Raw genomic sequence first — 22,035 nt, 5'->3', positions numbered from 1 at the left:
ACACAAGGGTCTGTACATGGACATGATGATAGACAATCCCCCACCCCTCATATCACTGGGTAAGAGAAATGTTTTATTTATTATAAAGCAAGGAGCCGTTTTGAAGCCAACCTAGATGTACTTCATCTGATAATCACATAAAAAACAATGTATTCAGTCATTGTGTGTCTCCTACAGATGGGTCCTGCAACAGAAGTACCCCAGAGAGAAGTTCCAGCCTGGATTGTACAGAGAAAGCGCACAGTATCCCATATGAGTGTCAGGTAGATGAATTTAAAATCTCACCATCTAATACCGAAGTGACTACTGTCTATATTATCTCTAGAGAAGTTGTGAGTTGTCTTATACACAGATATTCTTCTGTTTAATCTCATTTAATGAAATCAGGCATTATTATAGTTTTGTGGGTTAATTAGGGTGAAGACTTGACTGATATTAAGGTAGAAGATACAGAGAGAGAAGAAGAGATGTATGGTGAGGAGTGATCAGCAGTGTAAGGCGGAGGAAATCCCTACAGATATCAGCACAGGTGAGTAATACACACTTATTGCAGTACAGAGTGACATATTTTCCTTCTTCAGTCTACATCAATCTCTTATTCTACACTCTGCACAAGGAATTATGTTGTTGAATTGTGATCGTAAGCACTTCTGCAGTTAGTGAGTCTGTATGGTGGGTTACGGTTGATGTTTGCATTGTGAGAGATATGTATATGGTGGCTGAAGCTCCATTGCTTAGGGCTGAAGCGAGTGGTTTTTTTTGTAGAAAGGGTCTTATTGGCAGGTCATGAAAGGTTCGTTATAGGAGAGAGGAGTAGTATTAGTGAAAATGAGAAGTGGTTAGGGTAGACAGTATTTAGGTGTTGCAGTGGGGGCAGCATGATGAAGGTGAGGCTGAATGTTGTGTTCGCAGAGTGGGAAGGGTAGAGGATATTTAGGTGGAGTGAGCATGATGAAGGTGAGGCTGAATGTTGTGTTCGCAGAGTGGGAAGGGTAGAGGATATTTAGGTGGAGTGAGCATGATGAAGGTGAGGCTGAATGTTGTGTTCGCAGAGTGGGAAGGGTAGAGGATATTTAGGTGGAGAGAGCATGATGAAGGTGAGGCTGAACGTTGTGTTCGCAGAGTGGGAATGGTAGAGGATATTTAGGTGGGGGGAGCATGATGAAGGTGAGGCTGAACGTTGTGTTCGCAGAGTGGGAAGGGTAGAGGATATTTAGGTGGAGAGAGCATGATGAAGGGGAGGCTGAACTTTGTGTTTGCAGAGTGGGAAGGGTAAAGGATATTTAGGTGGGGTGGGCATGATGAAGGTGAGGCTGAACGTTGTGTTCGCAGAGCAGGAAGGGTAGAGGATATTTAGGTGGGGGGAGCATGATGAAGGTGAGGCTGAACGTTCTGTTCGCAGAGCGGGAAGGAAACGTTACAGATTTTATAGAATGAGCAGACAAGGTCCGTCACAGTGGTTTGAGATGAAGTCCATGAGAGGATGCTGGCGCTATATAAATAAATATTAATAATTATCGGTCCACCGGTGGAGAACAAAGGAGAAAGTAAGTGAAATAATTTTTTGCAGTAGTGATAGTGGGGTTGTCAGTGAAATAGTCTAGTATGAGAGTAGACTGGTGAACAGATAGGAAATGAGTGACCCAGGCAGCAGAGTAGTCAAAGAATTGGGAAACGGCACTAGGGGGCAATAAATGTCAGCAACATGAAGGTGGAGGTTGAGAGAATAGATAGATAGGGCTGTATTTACTAAACTGCGGGTTTGGAAAAGTGGAGATGTTGCCTATAGCAACCAATCAGATTCTAGCTTTCATTTATTTAGTGCATTCTACAAAATGACAGCTAGAATCTGATTGGTTGCTATAGACAACATCTGCACTTTTCCAAACCCGCAGTTTAGTAAATATACCCCATAGTGTTGACTTCTCTCCTGGGGTAATGGAGTTCGCAGCCTCTGTATTTTAGACATGTGGTCCAGGACGCTGACAGATGAGCTCAGTGGGGTCCAGCAGCTGAATAGAGATTGTAGTTTAGTAGATCCTTGAAACAGCCTTGATTTCGGTATGATGGCACTCCTCAGCATTTCTGTGTCGTTTACCAACAGTTTCACAAATTTCCGATGCTTTATATTTGTGAGAATGAGATAAAGTGTGAGATAGAGCATAAGCTAATATACAGCTGACTCTAAATGTATGTTTCCTATAGATGGATCCAGTAGCATAAATACCCTAGAGAGATGCCCCCGTCCCCTCTATTCTCAAGATTGTACAGAGGAAAACCACAGTATCCCACAGGAGTATCAGGTAGATGGAATTTAGGGTTTCTCCAAATACCAACGTGACTTTTTACTATTTGATCTCTAGAGCAACTGTGTGGGTCCTATACACTGATATTCTTCTCTTTACTTTCCATTAATGAAATCAGAGATTATTAACGTGTTATTTTGTTATTTGTGGGTTATTTAGAGTGACAATCTGAGTGATAAGATAGAAGTTATAGAGGGAGAAGAAGAGACGTATGTGAGGGGTGATCAGCAGTGTAAGGAGGAGGAAATCCCTACAGATCTCAGCACAGGTGAGTAAGAAACATTTATTACAGAGTCACATATTCTACTTCTTCAGTCCCTACAACAAACACTTATGCTATTTCCTCCTCTGTCAGCACAAACGAATGAAGAAGATATATCTGCCCAGTGGGGTAGTCAGGAGCCATCAGCCCCTATTAGACTCATGTTGTACTCACCAAATCATATCATTGTGCTACCAGCCAAGAGCTCTGGCCATTCTCATACATCAGTACAATAGTGACTCTATCCCTGACAATAGGCATGAGAGTCATGTGACGTTACTGCATATGCATTGCCCATGGGACAATACCCACCAAATGACAGTATCATCCGCAGCACGTGTTATTGCATCCCTGAAAATTACACTTTAATTAAGTCACCCAGATCGAATTAATAAAGTATTTGCTTGGAGGTGCTCTCTTCCATACCTATAATTATTATTATTATTATCATCATTGACTTATAAGGCGCCACAAAGGGTTTGCAGCGCCGTACATTACATATACAGAAAACAGAACCAAGACACAACATGATACAAAAATATATAGAAACACAGGTGACAGGATAAAGCAAATCAGATTATATCTGGGACAGATAGTGAAAGGGATGGTAGAAATCAGCGAGAAGAAGGCCGAAGCTTAAGAAAACTGAGAAAACAGAGCTAGAGAAGCAGCCAATAGGTACAGAGGGTGAAGGAACAGTAGAAGGAGCACACAAGGAAAGAGGTCCCTGCTCATGAGAACTTACATCCTAAAGGGAAGGGGGAGACACAAATAGGGTGGTACTAACTGGGGGAGAGAGCCAGGACAAGGAAGTTATGAGGAGGACTGATAGACTTGAATAAAGAAATGAGTCTTAAGGGCACGCTTGAAGCCTTTGAGAGTAGATTCTAATCTGATGGAACGTGGATGATCGTTCCACAGCAGGGGAGCAGCCCAGGCAAAGTCATGAAGACGAGAATGAGAGGAGGTGATCAGTGAAGTAGTGAGGCAGTGGTCACAGGCAGAGCGGAGGGGGCGGGTAGGAGTGTAGGTAGAGATGAGATTGGAGATGTAGGAAGGGGAAGATTGACTAAGAGCTTTAAAGGTGAGGGTGAGGACTTTAAATTTAATTCTGTAGGGTATGGGGAGCCAATGTAGTGACTGTTGGAGGGAGACTGCAGAGACAGAACGGTGGGAGAGAGAAATGAGATGGGCAGCAGCATTGAGGATAGACTTAAGAGGGTTAAGGTGAGAATCAGGTAGGCCAGAGTGAACAGGGGTTTTCGTAGCTTCCGTGGTGAGAAAGGGACGTATCTTAGATATATTTCGAAGGTGGAAGTAGCAGGATTTTGAGAGGGACAGAATGTGAGACTTGAATGAGAGGGAGGAATCAAGGATGACCCCAAGGCTTCCGACTTGGGGGACAGAAATGAGGGTAGTTATTAACAGAAATAGAGAGGGGGGGAGGTGAGAGAGTCCTGGAAGGGGGGAAAACTATAAGCTCAGTCTTGGAAATATTGAGTTTAAGGAAGCGTTGGGACATCCAAGATGAGATGGCCGAGAGACAGGAGAAGACACGAGACAGAAGGGAAGGGGAGAGGTCAGGGGATGAAAGATAAATCTGGCTATCATCAGCATAGAGGTGGTACTGGAGGCCAAAGGACCGGATGAGGACACCAAGGGAGGATGTGTAGAGGGAGAAAAGCATGGGGCCAAGAACGGAGCCTTGAGGAACTCCAACAGGTAGGGGAAGAGGGGTTATGTAGAATCATGAGTAGAGACTGAGAAGGAGTGGTTGGTGAGGTAAGAGAAAAACCAGGAGAGGACAGTGTTACATAGGCTTATAAATTTGAGAGTTTGCAAAAGGAGTGCGTGGTCAACGATATCGAAGGCAGCAGAGAGGTCAAGAAGGATAAGAAGGGAGTAGTGTCTATTGGATTTAGCGAGGAGAAGGTCATTAGTGACCTTAGTGAGGGCAGTTTCAGTGGAGTGGAGGGGGCGAAAACCAGATTGGAGCGGGTCAAGGAGTGAGTGAGAGAAGAGAAAGGAGGTGAGACGGTTATAGACAACCCATTCAAGGAGTTTGGAGGCAAAAGGAAGAAGTGAAATAGGGTGGTAATTAGAGAGAAAGGCGGGATCAAGGGACGGTTTCTTGAGTATGGGGGAGACAAGACCTTGTTTAAAAGTAGAGGGGGAGATTCCAGAGGAGAGGGATGGGTTGAGGAGGTGTGCAAGGTGGGAGCAGGCTTCAAGAGAGAGGGAGCGGAGGAGATGGGAAGGGATTGGGTACCTGTGTGCAGTGGAGGGGGGAGAGGAAGATAGAAGGGTATTAGTGTATAAAAAGAAAGGAAAGTGAAGGGATATGTTAATGTCGGGTTACTCTAGGAATTTTTCTGGGCTCCTCCCTGTTCACTACCACATATGACATTACCCATTATCTTCCATGTGTAATAATTCCTTAATGTCTGGTTCTCAATATGTTATTTGTAATAGGAAAGGACCTGTGGTAGTAAATTCTGCTAGTGATTCGTGTTTTGGTGCATAATAAAGTGACTGCACCTATTAACTCAGATTTTTAAACATGAATGCACAGTCATGGCCAAAAGTTTTGAGAATGACACAAATATTATTTTTCACAAAGTCTGCTGTCTTAGTTTTTATGATGGCAATTTGCACATACTCCAGAATGTCATGAAGAGTGATCAGATGAATTGCAATTAATTTCAAAGTCCCTCTTTGTTATGACAATGAACTTTATCCCAAAAACAACATTTCCACTGCATTTCAGCCCTGCCACAAAAGGACCAGCGGACATCAGATCAGTGTTTCTCTCGATAACACAGGTGAGAGTGTTGATGAGGACAAGGCTGAGATTGAGTCTGTCATGCTGATTGAGATAGAATAACAGATTGAAAGCTTTAAAGGGAGCATGGTGCTTGAAATCATTGTTCACCTGTTAACCATGGTTAACAGGGGAACAATGGAAACCAAGGAAACACAGGCAGTCATCATTGCTTTGCACAAAAAGGGCTTCACAGGCAAGGATATTGCTGCTAGTAAGATTGCACCTAAATCAACCATTTATCTGATCATCAAGAACTTCAAGGAGAGAGGTTCAATAGTTGTGAAGAAGGCTTCAGGGCGCCCAAGAACATCCAGCAAGCGCCAGGATTGTCTCCTAAAGTTGATTCAGCTGTGGGATTTGGGCACCACCAGTGCAGAGCTTGCTCAGGTATGGCAGCAGGCAGGTGTGATCGCATCTGCACACACAGTGAGGCGAAGACTTTTGGAGGATGACCTGGTGTCAAGAAGGCCAGGAAAGATGCCACTTCTCTCCAGGAAAAACATCAGGGACAGACTGATATTCTGCAAAAGGTACAGGGATTGGACTGCTGAGGACTGGGGTAAAGTCATTTTCTCTGGGGTAAAGTCATTTCCCCCTTTCAGATTGTTTGGGGCATCTGGAAAAATGCTTGTCCGGAGAAGGAAAAGTGAGTGCTACAATCAGTCATGAGTCATGCCAACAGTAAAGCATCCTGAGACCATTCATGTGTGGGGTTGCTTCTCAGCCAAGGGAGTGAGCTCACTCACAATTTTGCCTAAGAACACAGCCATGAATAAAGAATGGTACCAAAACATCCTCCAAGAGCAACTTCTCCCAACCATCCAAGAACAGTTTGGTGACAAACAATGACTTTTCCAATATGATGGAGCACCTTACGAGGCCTCCTAGACCTGGTTAGAGAGAGCTGGGAGAGAAGTTCCAGGCCAATGAGCAGCCTATCCTGCAATATGTAGATATGTGGAGAGGATGAAGAGATTAGCGCAGCTCGTGCAAGGCCATTTAAAGGGAGCCCAGGCTAGCAGAAAGAGTGGTACGATGCCCACACTCATGATAGGAAGCCAAACCCAGGACAGAAGGTGATGGTGCTAGTCCCTGTGAGGCGGAATAAACATCAGGCCACCTGGGACGGCCCACACAAAGTGGTGAGGCAGGTAGGGCTGGTCAACTATGCAGTAGCGCTGGATGATGAGGAAACCTGGCTAAAAACCTTCCAGATCAATCGACTAAAGGGTTATTTGGCAGATGGCAGCAATGGTGGTGTGTTCACCTCCTACTGGAAATGATAGGGGAGGTGAGAGAGGAAAAAGGGGTGGAGACAGTGGGGATGCTGCTAGGAGAGGGGCAGAGACAGGAAATAAGGGAGGTGCTGGAGAAGGAGCAGGCCCATTTTACCTGTATGTCCAGGCATACCCACCTGGCCATCCACCATGTAGACATGGGGGAGGCGAAGCCCATAAGGCAGGTGGCATACTGCATGACTCCCGCAGTACTGGTCCAAGTACTAAAGGAGATAGATGAAATACTGGCCTTAGGAGTAATTATGAATTCCAATAGTCCATGGGCTGCAGGGGTGGTGTTGGTCCCAAAAAAGTATGGGACCACCCGCTTCTGCATGGACTACCGAAAACTGATGCTTACCCATTTTCCAGATAGAGGAGCTACTAGACAGGCTAGGGGCAGCCAAGTTTGTGTCCATCTTGGATCTGAGTAAGGGCTATTGGCAAATTCCCCCCACCCCGAGGGGATTGTTTGAGTACGACTATGCCTTTTGGGATGAAAAATGCTGCAGTCACATTCCAATGGATAGTTGATGACCTGTTGGGGGGGGGGGGGGGGGTGGTTGTCAGGAATTTGCCCATGCTTACTTAGATGAGATTGCCATCTTCAGCTAGATGTGGGACGACCACTTAGTGCAAGTGTCAGAGGTCCTGAGGAGAGTCAGGCAGGCTGGGGTTGACCATTCACCTGGACAAGTGCTTCATGGGCATGACAGAAGTGCACCGTATTGGTGGAGGAACCATTCGACCAGAACCGTAAAAAGGAGAAACCATTGTTCAGTGGCCCTGATCCGCCAACCAAAATCAAGAACGAGTGATCCTTGGGATTGCAGGGTACTACAGAATATTCGTGCCTCAGTATAGCACTGTTGCCAGGCTCCTGACTCGACAAAGAAGAAGTACTCCAGGCATGTAGAATGGACTCCAGAGTATGAGGGAGTCTTTGAGGCCCTGAATGCAGCATTGACCCAGTCCCCAGTGTTAGCAGCCCCAGACTTCAAGAAACAATTTCTGGTACAGACAGATGGTTCTGGCTGTGGACTCGGTGCTGTGCTCAGCCAAGTGGGGGAGGATGGGCATGAACACCCAGTGGTCTATTTATCCCGAAAGCTAGTGGATAGAGAGGTAGCCTATGCCACCATTGAAAAAGAATGCCTGGCCATAGTGTGGGCCCTAAAGAAATTACAACCATACATCTATGGGCAAGAGTTTATAGACCACAACCCCCTTTACTGGTTACAAAGATCTGCTGGGGTGCACTACGGTGGAGTTTAGCATTACAAGGTTCAAACTTTATAATCTCGCACAAAAAAGGGAAGGACCACTCAAATGTGTATGGACTTTCCAGAAGAGGAGGAGAACCCTTCATCAAGGAACCCATCGGGCCATGGAGAACATCTGGAGCCCGACTACCAGACTTCAACTGTCCCATTGATTTAATAAAGGGAAATCATGTGACAGACCCAGGCCTTATATTGGGAATATCGTGCCAACCCGGTCTGTCCTCATTGGGCCAATTGAACAACTGTGGCCCACTCTGTTATTAAATGCCACCCAGTGGCCAGATCTGTTATTGCTCTGTGTCCAGAGAGGGAGGGGGGGAGTCAGCTCACAGGAAGTGTGAAACAGCTGTGGTCCCTGTAACATAAACAACAGTGGACGGGGTTAAAAACAAGAGGGACAGAACCTTCTCTAAAATCAGGAAGTGGACTCTTCCTGTTTGATAACTCTTGTTCCAGCAACTCTTCAATGCAGTCTGAATGGCACCATCATTGCAAGTGGGAGACCACTGATGTCATGCTCTACTTCCACCCCTGTTACCACCCAAATTCTTCACACCACCAATTACAAGAGGACAATGAGCGGGGGGTTGACCCAGGGAGGTGGTCAGGATCGAGTGTCTTTTGAGAAGGGAGAAAAATGAGATGTCTCGGGAGGGGGTTGTTGGAGAGTCTTGAGAGACCAAGGACTTGGACTGATTGAGAGTAACCGTATTCTCTCAGGGCCAGAAAGGAATGCTTGAAGCAGGAGCTTCTTGAGACAATCAGACAGTCGGACAGTGTACCTCTAGGACTGATTCTGTCACCACTCCATCGGGAGACATTCGCAGATTTTGGGTAATTGGTGAGCCTACATCGGTAGGGAGACTAATACCCAGGGTCCTACCAAGCTGGTGGAGTGTTGGCTAAGCGGCTGAGATCAGCAAGATACATAGACCCACCTTATGGATCAGAACCCCTGGCCCACTTGGTTTGTCAGCTGTGGACTTTATTACCATGAGTTTGGGCCTGCTAGGACTCTGTGCTTGGAGGTAACCTGCTGGGGACTTTGTTGGGGAGTTTTTACTTTCACTGGTGATTTTCTGACAGTTGTTATATTTGGTGGGGGAACAAATTTCTCATTGGGGAGCATTCTTGTATTGTACTAAGTGTGTGCACTTTGTTTAATAAAAGGGATTATTATCTCTTTCCTGTCTCCTTACCTGTGAACCTAGAGAACCAGGTATGTAGTGAGGTTTGGATCCAATCCTGGTGTCCTCACACCGGCTTTTAACTTTCATCTGTTTTAAAGTATTTTCTTCAGTGTAACAAAACAGCACTCCTTTAACTTCTACTTGAACATTGCACAGATACACTGATTCTCTTCTGTCTCTCCAAAGACCAAAAGTGACCACAGGACAATGGTAATTTAGTACATTTCGTTTGTGATCAAACTTTGCATAACCTTGTTCATTTCTGCACATGCAGCAAATAATTTATTTATATATAATTTAATTTATTTAAGCAACACTTCCTAACAAGGTTTGCCACTCACAACCTCCACCTTTTGTCTGGTAGACTCACGTAGACCTTCACATATTCTTCACCATACTGCAATAGGGAGCTAGCTCTGGTTGTAACTCAGGCCAGCTGCCTGACTCAAAGTGGCTTCACTTGGGTCCAAATAGGTGTTTTTTATCCTGTGGGGGAGAATCCTGTGTTTCCAGGCCTGAAGAGGTGACCAACTAGCGCCACTTAGCCTGTTATTACCACATTATACTAACACAACAATACTAAAGTAAAATAGCTTGTGATTCCGTTCACCCTCAGGTGTCTTGTGTGTTGCCTCACCAGGAACACATATATATCAATTATCATTTTCTCTTTATGGCTATATAGGTTCTTATTATATACATTGTTTGCGTGGATTAGAAGAAGCACGTCTGGTGTTTGCTATTCTTTCTCTATGTTTTAAATGTCACCATTATGTCTGAGAAAGGGACTTCCAAGTCTTAAGGGTCTGGAAAATTTGTACAACACTATACTTGTGCCACATGTACTAATGGTGAACACAGAAGTAAATGCCGCTGCAGTATATCTCCTTTATCAGAGAGAACAGCTTGTGCAGCCATAGTGACACAGTAGTGAGCAAAGTTCTGTGCGCGATATAGAGGACTTCCAAGACTGAAGGGTCCACTAAAAAGCCTGCAACACTAGTGTGGACAGTGCAGTCTTTTGTTGATTGGCTGCACTTACAGTGTCAGTAACTCATAGTTGAATTCATATATTGTTTTCTATTCAAAATTAATGACATTTATATATTGTATACAATTATTATATAAATAAGGAAACATGGGTCTGGTGTATTCTATTTTTTTTCTGTGTTTTAAATTTCTGAGAAAACGACTTCCAAGAATAAAGAGTCCATTGGAAAGTCGGAGCAACATGATACTTGTGCCAAATATAATTCTAAATTATCTTGTAGACAGACCAGCAGCACCACTGCAGTGGGTCTCCTTTATCGGAGAGAACGGCTTGTGCAGTCATAGTGACGTCGCGGTGAAGAAGACAAGCTACTTTAGCGGGAGATTCCATTTTTCCTGCAAATGTGTTGTTTCTCTTGTGCTATGCTCCCTCATCTGGTATTGTTTGCTTACGAGACAGTCTGTAATGCTTTACTTGTTTACTACTTCACACTGTCCTACCTTGCTTACCCTTGAGTAGTGTGTGTGTGGTGTGTCTCTTTACCTATAGTGACCAGATTGACTGTATTACCATACAGCCTCAGAATCAACTGAAATATTTGACCTTCTTTGTTTTATTGGTGGGGTCTTGCATTCTTCTCTGGTGTGTGTTAGTGTGGTTTTCACCATTAAGTGTAGAATAACTGTATAAAAATGTGATGGCTTAGCTGGCTCAATACTTGGAACACAATGCCAGAGGTATATCTCTTGGCATTGTGTCTGTATTTCTTGGTTCAAAGTCCCCAGGTCTACACACAAGGATGCCATGGCGATCCATTTAAAGTTTTGCCGGGTGTATCTATTTCCGCTATTTCCATGCTCTTGCAGGTGTTAAAAAAGCTACAATCAATAAGGGTGGCCACCTTCTGGTGGCCCAAGATTAGGCGCACCTGCCATGGTATATCATTGTCCCATTCTTCTGGTCCAGGGTCCTCTTTTTGATGTCTACTTTGGTGTTGGGGCTGCTGAAACCGTGTTTCTTCTGGGCAGAGATTTCTTCCCCCAAGATGGTGCAGACAGTGACTAAGGTGTGGTCAACCATTCCTCTCCTAATTACTACCATGTGTGGAATGCTTATATTCCGTGGAGTGAAGGTCACAGTTTTCACCCACGGTTTTGACGTCCAGGTTTGCTCACTTTTTCTGTTTTTTTCTTTTTGAGGTGCTTCACAGAAAGTTCTCGTGTGCGGAAGGGGACTTTCTATTTCCCTTGAACCTTGAGATTGTGCTTCCAACATTTTGTCCTAGTTCCCATTTTCTGATGTTCTTTGCACATTCTGACTGTGGTTCAGGCTCTCAGAGGCTATGTGGACAGTACAGCTTTGGTTTGTCAGACCAAACTTTTCATCATCAGCAGCAGCAGCTATTTATATAGCGCCACTAATTCCGCAATGATGTACAGAGAACTCACTCACATCAGTTCCTACCCCCATTGGAGTCCTCAAGAGTGGGTGGGTGGCACATAAGGACTCTATTGTTGTTTGATAACATTCACTACTCATTTGTCTTACGTTGAGCGGCTAGATCTGTGCCAGTTGTGTTGCATTCTCATTTACCCAGGGAAGTTGCTGCTTCCTGGGAAGCGCATCTGGTTCCTTTGGCCAAACAGTTGTACTGGACCCACTACGCGGTTGTCTGTCCACACCTTTTCCAGAGTTTGTTTGTTGCAAGCTGTGTGCACATTGTGTTACACACTGTTTCAGAGAAATTCCACTTTGGAATGTCCCGATTGTCACAGTGTCTCCCAATGGCAGGAAAGAGAAGAGGACTTTTTACTCACAGTAAAATCTATTTCTCTGAGTCCATTGGGGGACACTGCACTCCTTCCCCTTTCTCCCTCTTTGTTGTTTATATTCTAGGTATTCTGTTGTTACACGTAGTTAGGTCCTCTCTTCTGGGCTTTGCTATAAAACTGACAATGGCTCCTCCTACTACTGTCCCCCAATGGAATCCGAGAAATGGATTTTACAGTAAGTAAAAATAATCCTTCTTTTTCTTTTGCACATGAACTATAACCACATACCTCATCTTTGCACAATAGCTAATTTCCAATCTTTGTGTTTGAATGCTCTTCATCTTCTGGTCTCTCTCTCTATCCTGCACTACCCTTATGCTTTCTTCTGCTTTCTGGTGTTACCCATTTGTGCCCTGCTCCAGTCTTCTACATTGTCCCGATGCTCTCCTCTGCTCTGTGCCTTCATTGTTGTAATGTTTTACTTTGCTATACTCCTCGGTCTTGCTGTTCTCCTTCCCTCTCGGTGCCTGTCTACATCCAAGCTTCAGTCTAAATTAGTAGCAGAAGACTCTAGCTGCAGGGCTAAACTACCAGAGGTTGGTCATACAGACATATTGATGCTGCTTCACTAAATTTTTTTTGCTACCATTGTGTCAACATGGAGAACTCCGACTAGTGTAGGTGCATGGATAGGATATGCTGATAATGTAGCTCACATCTGGCTGGGCAATATGTATGCTTGCAAAATATTACTCACCAAAGTCTGTTATTTGGCTGAAGTTATCCAATGTGACTGTGTAATCTGCCTGTCACTGAGGCTGGGTCTATGCAATGTGCTTACTAATGCAGTTGTGTTATGTTTTAAGCCAATGCAGTATCTGTTCCACAAGTCATAATTGTAATAAAGTGTTTGTAGTTTGCAAATTCAAATTAAAAATCTTAATGAACGCTCCCCCCCTCTCTGTCAAAGGTAATTACCAAAGTCCAGTATGCGTTTGAAATGGAAACACTAGATGTCCCTTATTCAATGAGACCATCTTCCCCATTGATGAAATGGTTTGAATGGCATGTCTACGTGACCGACGGGGGTGGGGCTCCTGTAAATATTTCTTCTTCTCCCCCTGCTATTGGCGGTTCTTTGTCAATAGTTGCGCCCTGATTGAGTGTTTATGTCGGGTTTTCCAAGTCCTAGGCCAGGTCTGGTGAGTTAGTTTAAAGTTCCACAGTAAACTGAATACTATAAATTGTATACTGTCTGTAATTTGCAAATGCTATATTGGTGTGTTCGAACTCCCCCCCCCCCCTTTCCCCCCCCCCCTTTTTTTTTTCTTCTGTACCCCCCATTTACTTAAAAAAAAATTTCAATAAAAACGATTGATGATAAAAAAAAATCTTAATGAACTCACTAATAGTATGAAAATGTACTCCTCAATGAATAAAGACATCTATTTAACTACGTTTATTTAATTTCCAGCAAAGAGACGCAAAAGGAGGAATACCTCGGAGGGATATCTCGTTTTATCTCCAGATTTCAAAATGGAGGATACGCAAAATTCTCCTGGAGACAACCCCATTAACCTAAATATACATCCAGCATTTGAAATTGCAGATAAATCATCTGATGCCTGTAATCATCAGGAATGTTCTCCTGATAACTCTGATATTGTTACACATGGAATAGGACATACAGGTGGTACAATATTTCCTTGTTCTGAATGTGGTAAATGTTTTATGAATCAGTCAAAATTTGTTAGACATCAGAGAAGTCACACAGGTGAGAAATCATCTCCAAGTTCTCACTGTGGAAAAAGATTTACACGAAAATCAGACCTTGGTGAACATAATAGAACTCATACAGGTAAGAAACCATTCCCATGTTTGGAATGTGGGAAATGTTTTGCACATAAATCACATTTTCTTATACATCAAAGAATTCACACAGGTGAAAAACCATTTCCATGTTCAGACTGTGGGAAATGGTTTGCACATAAATCACATTTAGTTGTACATCAGAGAAGTCACACAGGAGAGAAACCATTTCCGTGTTCGGAGTGTGGGAAAAGTTTTACACAGAAACCAGATCTTGTTGTACATCAGAGAACTCACACAGGTGAGAAACCATTTCTGTGTTCAGAATGTGGGAAATGGTTTACACGAAAATCAGATCTTGTTAAACATCAGAGAACTCACACAGGTGAGAAGCCATTTCCGTGTTGTCTGTGTGGAAAAACTTTTACACAGAAATCAGCTCTTATTGTACATCAGAGAATTCACACAGGTGAGAAACCATTTCCATGTTCTGAATGTGGGAAACGTTTTGCACATAAATCACATCTTGTTGTACATCAGAGAATTCACACTGGTGTTAAACCATTTCCATGTTCTGAGTGTGGGAAATTTTTTGCACATAAATCATATCTTGTTGTACATCAGAGAATTCACACAGGTAAGAAACCATATCCATGATCACAGTGTGGGAAATGTTTTACACAAAAATCTAAGCTTAGTGTACATAATAGAGTTCACTGGTGAGAAACCATTTCAGTGGTTTCAGTGTGGGAAATGTTTTACACATGAATCAGATTGTGTTAAACATCACAAAACACACATAAATGAAAAGTCATTTTAATGCTTTGAGTGTGAAAAATCTTGTTAGACATTGGAAAATACACACAGGAGAAAAGCAATTTCCACGAGCTGAGACATATAACAGACTTGCAGCAATACTCTAAATATTGTAAAGGAAGTGTTATTTATAAATATAAATGCTAAAAATCAGCATAAACCCCTTTACAGAATGTATACTCAAAGGTATTTTAACTTCAATGGTTTATGTATATAAATAAGTTAAAAATGAAAACCTTTCACAGAGGAAGATATAATGTGTGTCATCAACATAAGACTAGAACATATCGCTCTTATTCTATTAGACCGACATCACCCTCCTTATTAATAACAGACCACATTTTTGTTATATATTCCTGGCAGATGGCTGGACATAATGTGCAATCTGGGACACTATAACATTACTATGTAATACTCTACTTGATGGTGTGGGATGGTTTATATAATTTGTTCTGTAATCTTTTACTGTCTCAATGGGAGTCATTTACAAAGCTATAGAAATGTGGGCCTACAGAACAAATGCAGTTTTGTGATGCTATATGGCTATTTTTTGTACAAACACACGCATTTGCACAGGTATGTTTGTGGCTTGGTGGGTTAAGATGCCTCTTGCAGGGGTGTAAACCTTTTAATTTCTGGGAGGAGCTAAGTGGATCCAGCCTTGTGTTTCTCCTGCATGTTTTTGTTTTGTATAGCAAGATTTTTAAATGAGGTGTAAAGGCTGGAGAGTAAGGTTGTAATGGGGACCTTTTTGGTTTAGCGGGATGATGCAGGGCCTTTTAATCCCCTGAAGAATTTTGCATTTGATTTGGGATTGCTGAAGTCAGGCTTCGTCCCACTGTCCCCTCACTCATGATTTAAGACGTAAAATGAGGCTTGAAAGAACAGTATTTTTTGGCGAAAAAATGGGAAAAGTTGACAGTAATGTAGAGTGTGGTCTTAAAATAGTAGGCAGGATTTTTAGACATATTTTCAATTAATATACGTATTTCCTTATAGTGAAATGCTCTGTGGGCTGTATTTTTCCATTCAGTAAATTATCTCCAGTGTTTTCAGCAATTCTGTGTTTTTTTTAAGCAGATTCATCGTCTCCTATATAAATAGTAAGAACCTCTCTCACCTTGTTGGACTTGATTTAGAAAGTTGAGGATGTTTGTTTAAATCGGTGTGGTATGTTTTTTCGGCTTTCTAAATGCCGACAGATCACACAGCGACATTGTGTCCATTACAAGGGATGTCGTTCAGTGCTGGAGAGGTTTGTGAAAGTCGGATTTTACACTTGGCAGTCACTGAGTCTGTCTATTACCTCTCACTAAATGTTATCATTGTCGCAGTTATAGTCTTATACTACTCTTATACTCTTCGGTATTGTAATGTCGCTGTATGCTCTGTCAGCATTTGGAGAGCTAAGTAAATGACTACCACCGGTTTAAATAACATCTTGATGGCTCCTTTCATATACATATTGATAAAATGAAATACTTGTAAGATGATATGGAACTCAGGAAACTCATGGCTGTCGGTCTTTTTGTTAGTCATTTAAATGCTTCAGACTCCCAATATTCAGGTAGCAGAGAGGGTTTCTGGGAGCTGCATTCTAAAGAATGCCCTCCAAAATGGCTGCCTGCACTGAGTGTCGTTGGTCATTGTGCTTTAATTGATGTGATGTTTTAATATATATAACACTTTAAGCATTAAAATATTTTAATATTTTCTATAGTTGTCCCCCTTTCTATGCAAGTTAAAGTACATTGTTGACTTATGTTAAATTATATCTCATATTGTCTACTGTAGTTTGTTCACTGAATGATAAAATATGTTCTACGTTCAGTTTGACTTTATTTTGTATGTATACTTTGTATGCTTTATATTGGGAATAAATAGATTAAATGACAGTACAGTGCATGAGATGGAATTGTATGATGATAATAATGCTAATAGTAATAAGAGAATAAAATCTAATTACCAACCAAATGGACTTCTGATTTTTCTTAAGATTATTTAAAAGAAGCAGATGATAAGGGGATAGCCCTTGAACAGTGTGTAACTGGGGCATGAAGACCCCAGTGGATGAATGCAATGGTTGGGGCCCGTGAAACCTTGTGTGTGTACCGCTAAAGGGGTGTGACCAGCCACCAAAAGGGGTGTGACCAGCCACCAGGGAGGCATGGTCAGCTACTAAGGGGGGCATTTTCAGCCCCCAATAAAAATAGTCTTTCAGGTGCAAAATGTTTAATTATAATATATAACTTATATAAAATGTGTTTGTTTTACTTACACTTAAATTAATAAAGTTTATTTTTTTTCTTTTGGTGCTTTATATATATTGGAATAATACAGATGACACGGTAGCTCCTCAGTGCTGCGCCACTTCTTCAATCTCAACAGGTTTTTTTTTCCCAAATCCACTTTTTCTGGCCACACATCAGTGAAGAAGTCATCACATCAGCCAGGCAGCAAAATATTTGAAAACAGCAGCTCTTGTGGAAACAGCAGCGTAGCTTCTATATAATTTAACAAAGATCAAAAGATAAAAGTAAACTTATTTAAAATCAATAACGATTAAGTTAAAAAAAAAATCTTGTTATCTTTGCATATTCCAAAATTCAATAAATTATGATCAAAAAAATTAAAAATATAAATTTATATATTATTTATATTTAAAATATTTTGCACCTGAAAGACTAATCCTAAAAATTGAAACCAATAATATATTAATAGTAATATAAACAAATTCTGTACATGCACTTACCTACATCAACGTTAATGTAATTTGTTTTTCTCTCTTCTGTCTTCTCTCTCCTGCTGTCACCGGTGCAGTGAGAGTCTGGTAGGAGAAAATGGTGGCAGGTGAGGAACAGCAGCAGGGGGTGTCTGGCAGACGAGATGAGAAATGTGTTGGCTGTGCCAGTGTCAGTTTGCGGTGACTGGCAGCAGAGAGAAGAGGAGTGTGGAAGCAGGGAGGATGAGAACCTATAGATATAAAGGGAAGCTGCGCCAAAAAATGAGTGGGAAATGGCGTCCTGAGGCATTGGGGTCCACCGCCTGGCTCTACGTACTAAATATTGCTGAATAATCCAAACTACAGTGAACTCATGGATACAGATGACCAAACTTTCTCTTCTTTCCCACCAACTCCCCCCTCCCACCTTGCATGTTTACCTCTATTGCAAAGCTTGACTCACACATTTCTCATACACACTGGCACTATGGTAAAATACTACATGCAAAAGATATGTAAGGCAACATAATAAGACAAATGTGGTGAATTATACATGACAATTGTTCTCTGGAAATGAAAGCTCCATGTTGTTTGCAACTAATCAAGACCACCAGTGCATTTATTTTAATGTGGTAGGCTAGTTACTTTTGCACAGTTTGTATTTGACTTTTAGTATTAAAATGAATAGGAATTTAGCTTTAAAGATTTTATAAATCATTTAGTAATAAACACACTTGGTGATAAAGCAAGACATGGTCAAGCTCAGATTTGTATTGAGCAGACAAGCACTCCCACACACTGAGTCACACTCCCTCTCTCATTCACACTGATTAGCAATCTTTTATACACACACACACAAACACACACTTCTCACAGTGTCTTTTATACACACAAACTCCCTTAGCTTTTGTTGTGTTATGTAGATAGGGGTCGTGTCTATGCTCCAATAGGCTGAGTGACTGTGATGTCACTCATCCAATCAGAACACAGCAGAGGATTCTGAGGCCTTTCGGTTGGAGCAGAAATCTCGTCCTCGGTATTAATGATCAGCGCAGGCTTGCCGCTCCACCCTCTGGCAGTCTGTGGGGGTGCTGAGTACATGGTATTGGCCCTGCCCTCTAGGAAAAAAGGGGTTGGGCCTTCCGGCAGTGATTTTCCCAGCATATAATGGTTCTGGATCAAGACTAAACTTCCAACAGATCCAGATTCCTCTTTGAGGAACATAATAAGAAATGTAGAGATGTTCAAATCCATCAGGTGGTAAAGAATATGGTTTTAAAAGAATGAATACAAGCGGAAAAGCATCAACCTAACTTAAGCAGGTTGGATTGTATGTACCGGTTGGATGAGGAGGAGGCTCAGAAGTGCAGTGTAGCACCTAAAGTAGATGCTTTAGTGGCAAATTTGTCATAACTATTGATTATGGGGGTTATCTTACAGACCCAATGAATAGGAAGATGGAGAGATGTTTTAAGAAGTTGCATATTTCTTCTGGAGCTGCTCTAAAGTCTGGGGTGTCTTGGTCCTTAGTGGTGAAAGCACTTAAGATTTTGGGGTGAGACACTATATACAGATGTCCAAGGAAATTCTAGTAGACAACATATGTTGAAAAGCATAGATATAAAACGTCTATGTGATGCAAAGACAAAGGCCTCAACAGCGTTGGCAAGGAGAACCCTTGTAGCATCCAGTTATACAGATAAAGTGATCCCTTTTATTCTTGAGCACTTCTATAAAATTATTCTAATTCATTATTGAAACCTCACTATCACACACACACAAATTAGGAGACCAGAGTGGAATCCAAGAGAGATCTGCATTGTTATACACTATTTCCTCCCCCTCTCCAACATATCCCTGAGATCAGTATGAGCCTGAGCAGCACTTACTGGGGCTTCACATTTCTGACAAGTAAAGTGTGGAACCTTTAATTTTGATATCAAGAATGTTATGTGAAAAGCTACAAAATATGAATACACATATAAGGCTTCATGTATCGTTGGATTGGGAATTTATGCCAAAAATGTAGGTGTAAATGGAGTCTGAGAAAAACATGTAAGTTCTGTAGTAGGCAGTGTCTTCATAGTACACTTGTATTGGCAAAATCAGAGTGTGGGATTATTCCGGCTTATAAATATGAATGCAATGCAAGTTATTGATCATTTTCATTGTGGCTCTTGTCAGAGTGATTTGATCGGCGTGCAATCAGGGGGAGGGGTTATGATGAATGCCTGCAAGAGATTAGAATATGCCAGCCTTCAACATTGGATCTAGGTGAGGAAATAATAAATGTTTTAATAATTTTTTCAAAGGTGACACTTGTAGTACTTTAAGCACCAGCATGCCCATATACTGTTATGTAGCCAGGGCATATTAGGACAACTACTTCACCATGTGAAAAATGCTTGTATATCAATTTTGTCACTCTTCATCACCACCCACGGCACCAGTGGTGTGAGAACAGCCCTAGTGCAGTGTTTTCCCAAACCCAGTCCCCCGGACCCCTAACGGTGCCGGCTTTTCAGATCACAAGTGAAATAATTAGTACCACCTGTGGATCTTTCCATATGTGTCAGTCAGTAATGTGCTCCAGCAAGGAGATATGGATAACCTGCACTGTTAGGGGTCCTGAGGACTGGGTTTGGGAAAACACTGGCTTAGCGCCTTCAGCAATGGGCTGGAATTTCCCGATATGGGAGGGGGGCTCTTTATTTATGCGGGACCACCCCTGGGGTATTCAACAGCGGATTTTCCTGATTTAGTGCCAGCAGCCCTGGTTGGCCTAGCCTACTACTGATTTCAGCATTTTAAGGAGGACCCCACAAGTTTTGTCGATACCAGCTTAGCATGGCAGTGCTAGAGCTGGTTTCACCTTTTTTCTCTTTATATATTTGGTTTTTTTGCTGGCAGGATCTGTGCTGATGATCATCAAAGAACATATTTTCGAGAAAGGGGGAAGCAGTTGCAACAGATACGCTCCTCCTACAGTTACATAGTGGTACACCCACTTACTGTGATCGGGCTACGTAGCCAGGGCCGGATTAAGGGAATGGAGGCCCCTGGGCTAAGGGGGCCTCCATTCCCCCGTGAGGGCCCCCCCCAGTGATCCGAGCCACCCCCCACCCGGTGATCCAAGCCACCCCCCTCCCCCCCGGCACATACCTCCTTCCCCGGCGCGCTGTACACTCTTTACTGAGGAGATCTCGTGAGAGTGAGACTCACGAGATCTCCTCAGTAAGGAGACTACAGCGCGCTGAGGAAGTACTGCAGTGAAAGTGCTCAGCAGCACTGATCGGGCTGGGGGCGCCCCCGACCGATCAATACTGCTGCTGAGCACTTTCAAGGGCCCCCTGGATGCCATAGGCCCCTGGGCTATAGCCCAGTTAGCCCTATGGTTAATCCGGCCCTGTACGTAGCCCACGCTTTCCCTCCCCCATCTCCCTGCAAACAGCCTTAGACATACGCAGTTTTGCTGTGCATGCACACCTTCGAGTTGGACTTATTTCCAAGTGTACAAAAGGACTAGAGTGAGGTCAAGGCTGTAATTGGGCAACACGGTGGCTAAGTGGTCAGCACTTCTGCCTTACAGCACTGGGGTCATGAGTTCAATTCCCGACCATGGCCTTATCTGTGTGGAGTTTGTATGTTTTCCCCGTGTTTGCGTGGCTTTCCTCCGGGTGCTGCGGTTTCCTCCCCTACTCCAAAAACATACTGGTAGGTTAATTGGCTGCTAACAAATTGACCCTAGTCTGTCTGTCCCTGTCTATGTGTGTGTTAGGGAATTTAGACTGTAAGCTCCAATGGGGCAGGGACTGATGTGAGTGAGTTCTCTGTGCAGCGCTGCGGAATTAGTGGCGCTATATAAATAAATGGTAATAATAATAATCCTGTACAATAAACATAAATACAAAAATGAATAATACCTATCGTGGTTATGTTCTCCATGTACTTTGATAATTGTCATCACGTGATTGCCCTTGTTCTTTACGAATGTATTTCTGCCCTTGTATTCAATAAAAAGATATTGTATAAAAAAAAAAAAACATAAATACAAATTACATATTTCTACCAACCAAATGTTGCAATATTTTATAATGAACGTTAATAACCTGGCAAACAATGTATTAGAGCAAGTGTTTCATTTTAAAAACTATTTTTAGAGCAGTTAAAAAAATCTGAGGGCAAATCTTTATCACTGATGTTGTATCACAATGAAATAAGAGGAGACGGGGGAGGTGGGCGAACATGTAACACCAATACATTTCTTTATTTTTCTGTATTAGAAAGACAGTCACAATCCAAACAGTTACTAAGTCTCGAAGAAATCAATCTACTTAAACAGTTCTCTTCCCTAATATTTTCATATTTCCTCTGGGGAAAATGTATATACAAATCTGACTTTATAATATTAATTTATTAGTAATAAAGATATAAAATTGATAGTTTACTACACTACCAGTTATGGACGAGTGTCTCCAGTAACAGAATCCATTCTTCTTTCGTTTTCTATACAATACTGACAATTGTTCTGGGAGATCACCCTCTCTGAGCATATTTAGAATAAAAAATAATAAAACAATAGCAATAAGGTTAATACACTGGTAAAGGAAACTATTGATATATACACAGATAACGAACCATTATCTCATACTGATTAAACAAAAGCTAGTAAAAATGTCAATAAAAACATACATTTCTTTAAAAGAGCTTCAGATAATTAAAAAGTCACAGCATAATTCCTACAGACGTCTATCAGATAATACTAAATAACAAAAAGTTTTCA

At 42.2% G+C, this 22,035-nt stretch overlaps 2 protein-coding genes across 3 annotated transcripts in view; both read left to right on the top strand.

The window, feature by feature from the left end:
- LOC142159934 (gastrula zinc finger protein XlCGF66.1-like) overlaps window positions 1-22,035 on the top strand; it is a 112,617-nt gene that overhangs the window by 3,295 nt on the left and 87,287 nt on the right. The gene's annotated exons all lie outside the window — the stretch shown is intronic.
- LOC142159937 (uncharacterized) lies at window positions 248-16,492 on the top strand. Its single transcript, XM_075214832.1, has 4 exons — window positions 248-529; window positions 2,206-2,303; window positions 2,466-2,574; window positions 13,380-16,492. Exons 1-4 carry the CDS (start codon window positions 472-474, stop codon window positions 14,369-14,371), a joined length of 1,257 nt encoding a protein of 418 aa, XP_075070933.1. The 5' UTR covers window positions 248-471; the 3' UTR covers window positions 14,372-16,492.

Source organism: Mixophyes fleayi, chromosome 6 (assembly GCF_038048845.1).
Source record: "Mixophyes fleayi isolate aMixFle1 chromosome 6, aMixFle1.hap1, whole genome shotgun sequence".
NCBI lineage: Eukaryota > Metazoa > Chordata > Amphibia > Anura > Limnodynastidae > Mixophyes > Mixophyes fleayi.
This window is presented reverse-complemented; position numbering and strand designations above follow the sequence as displayed.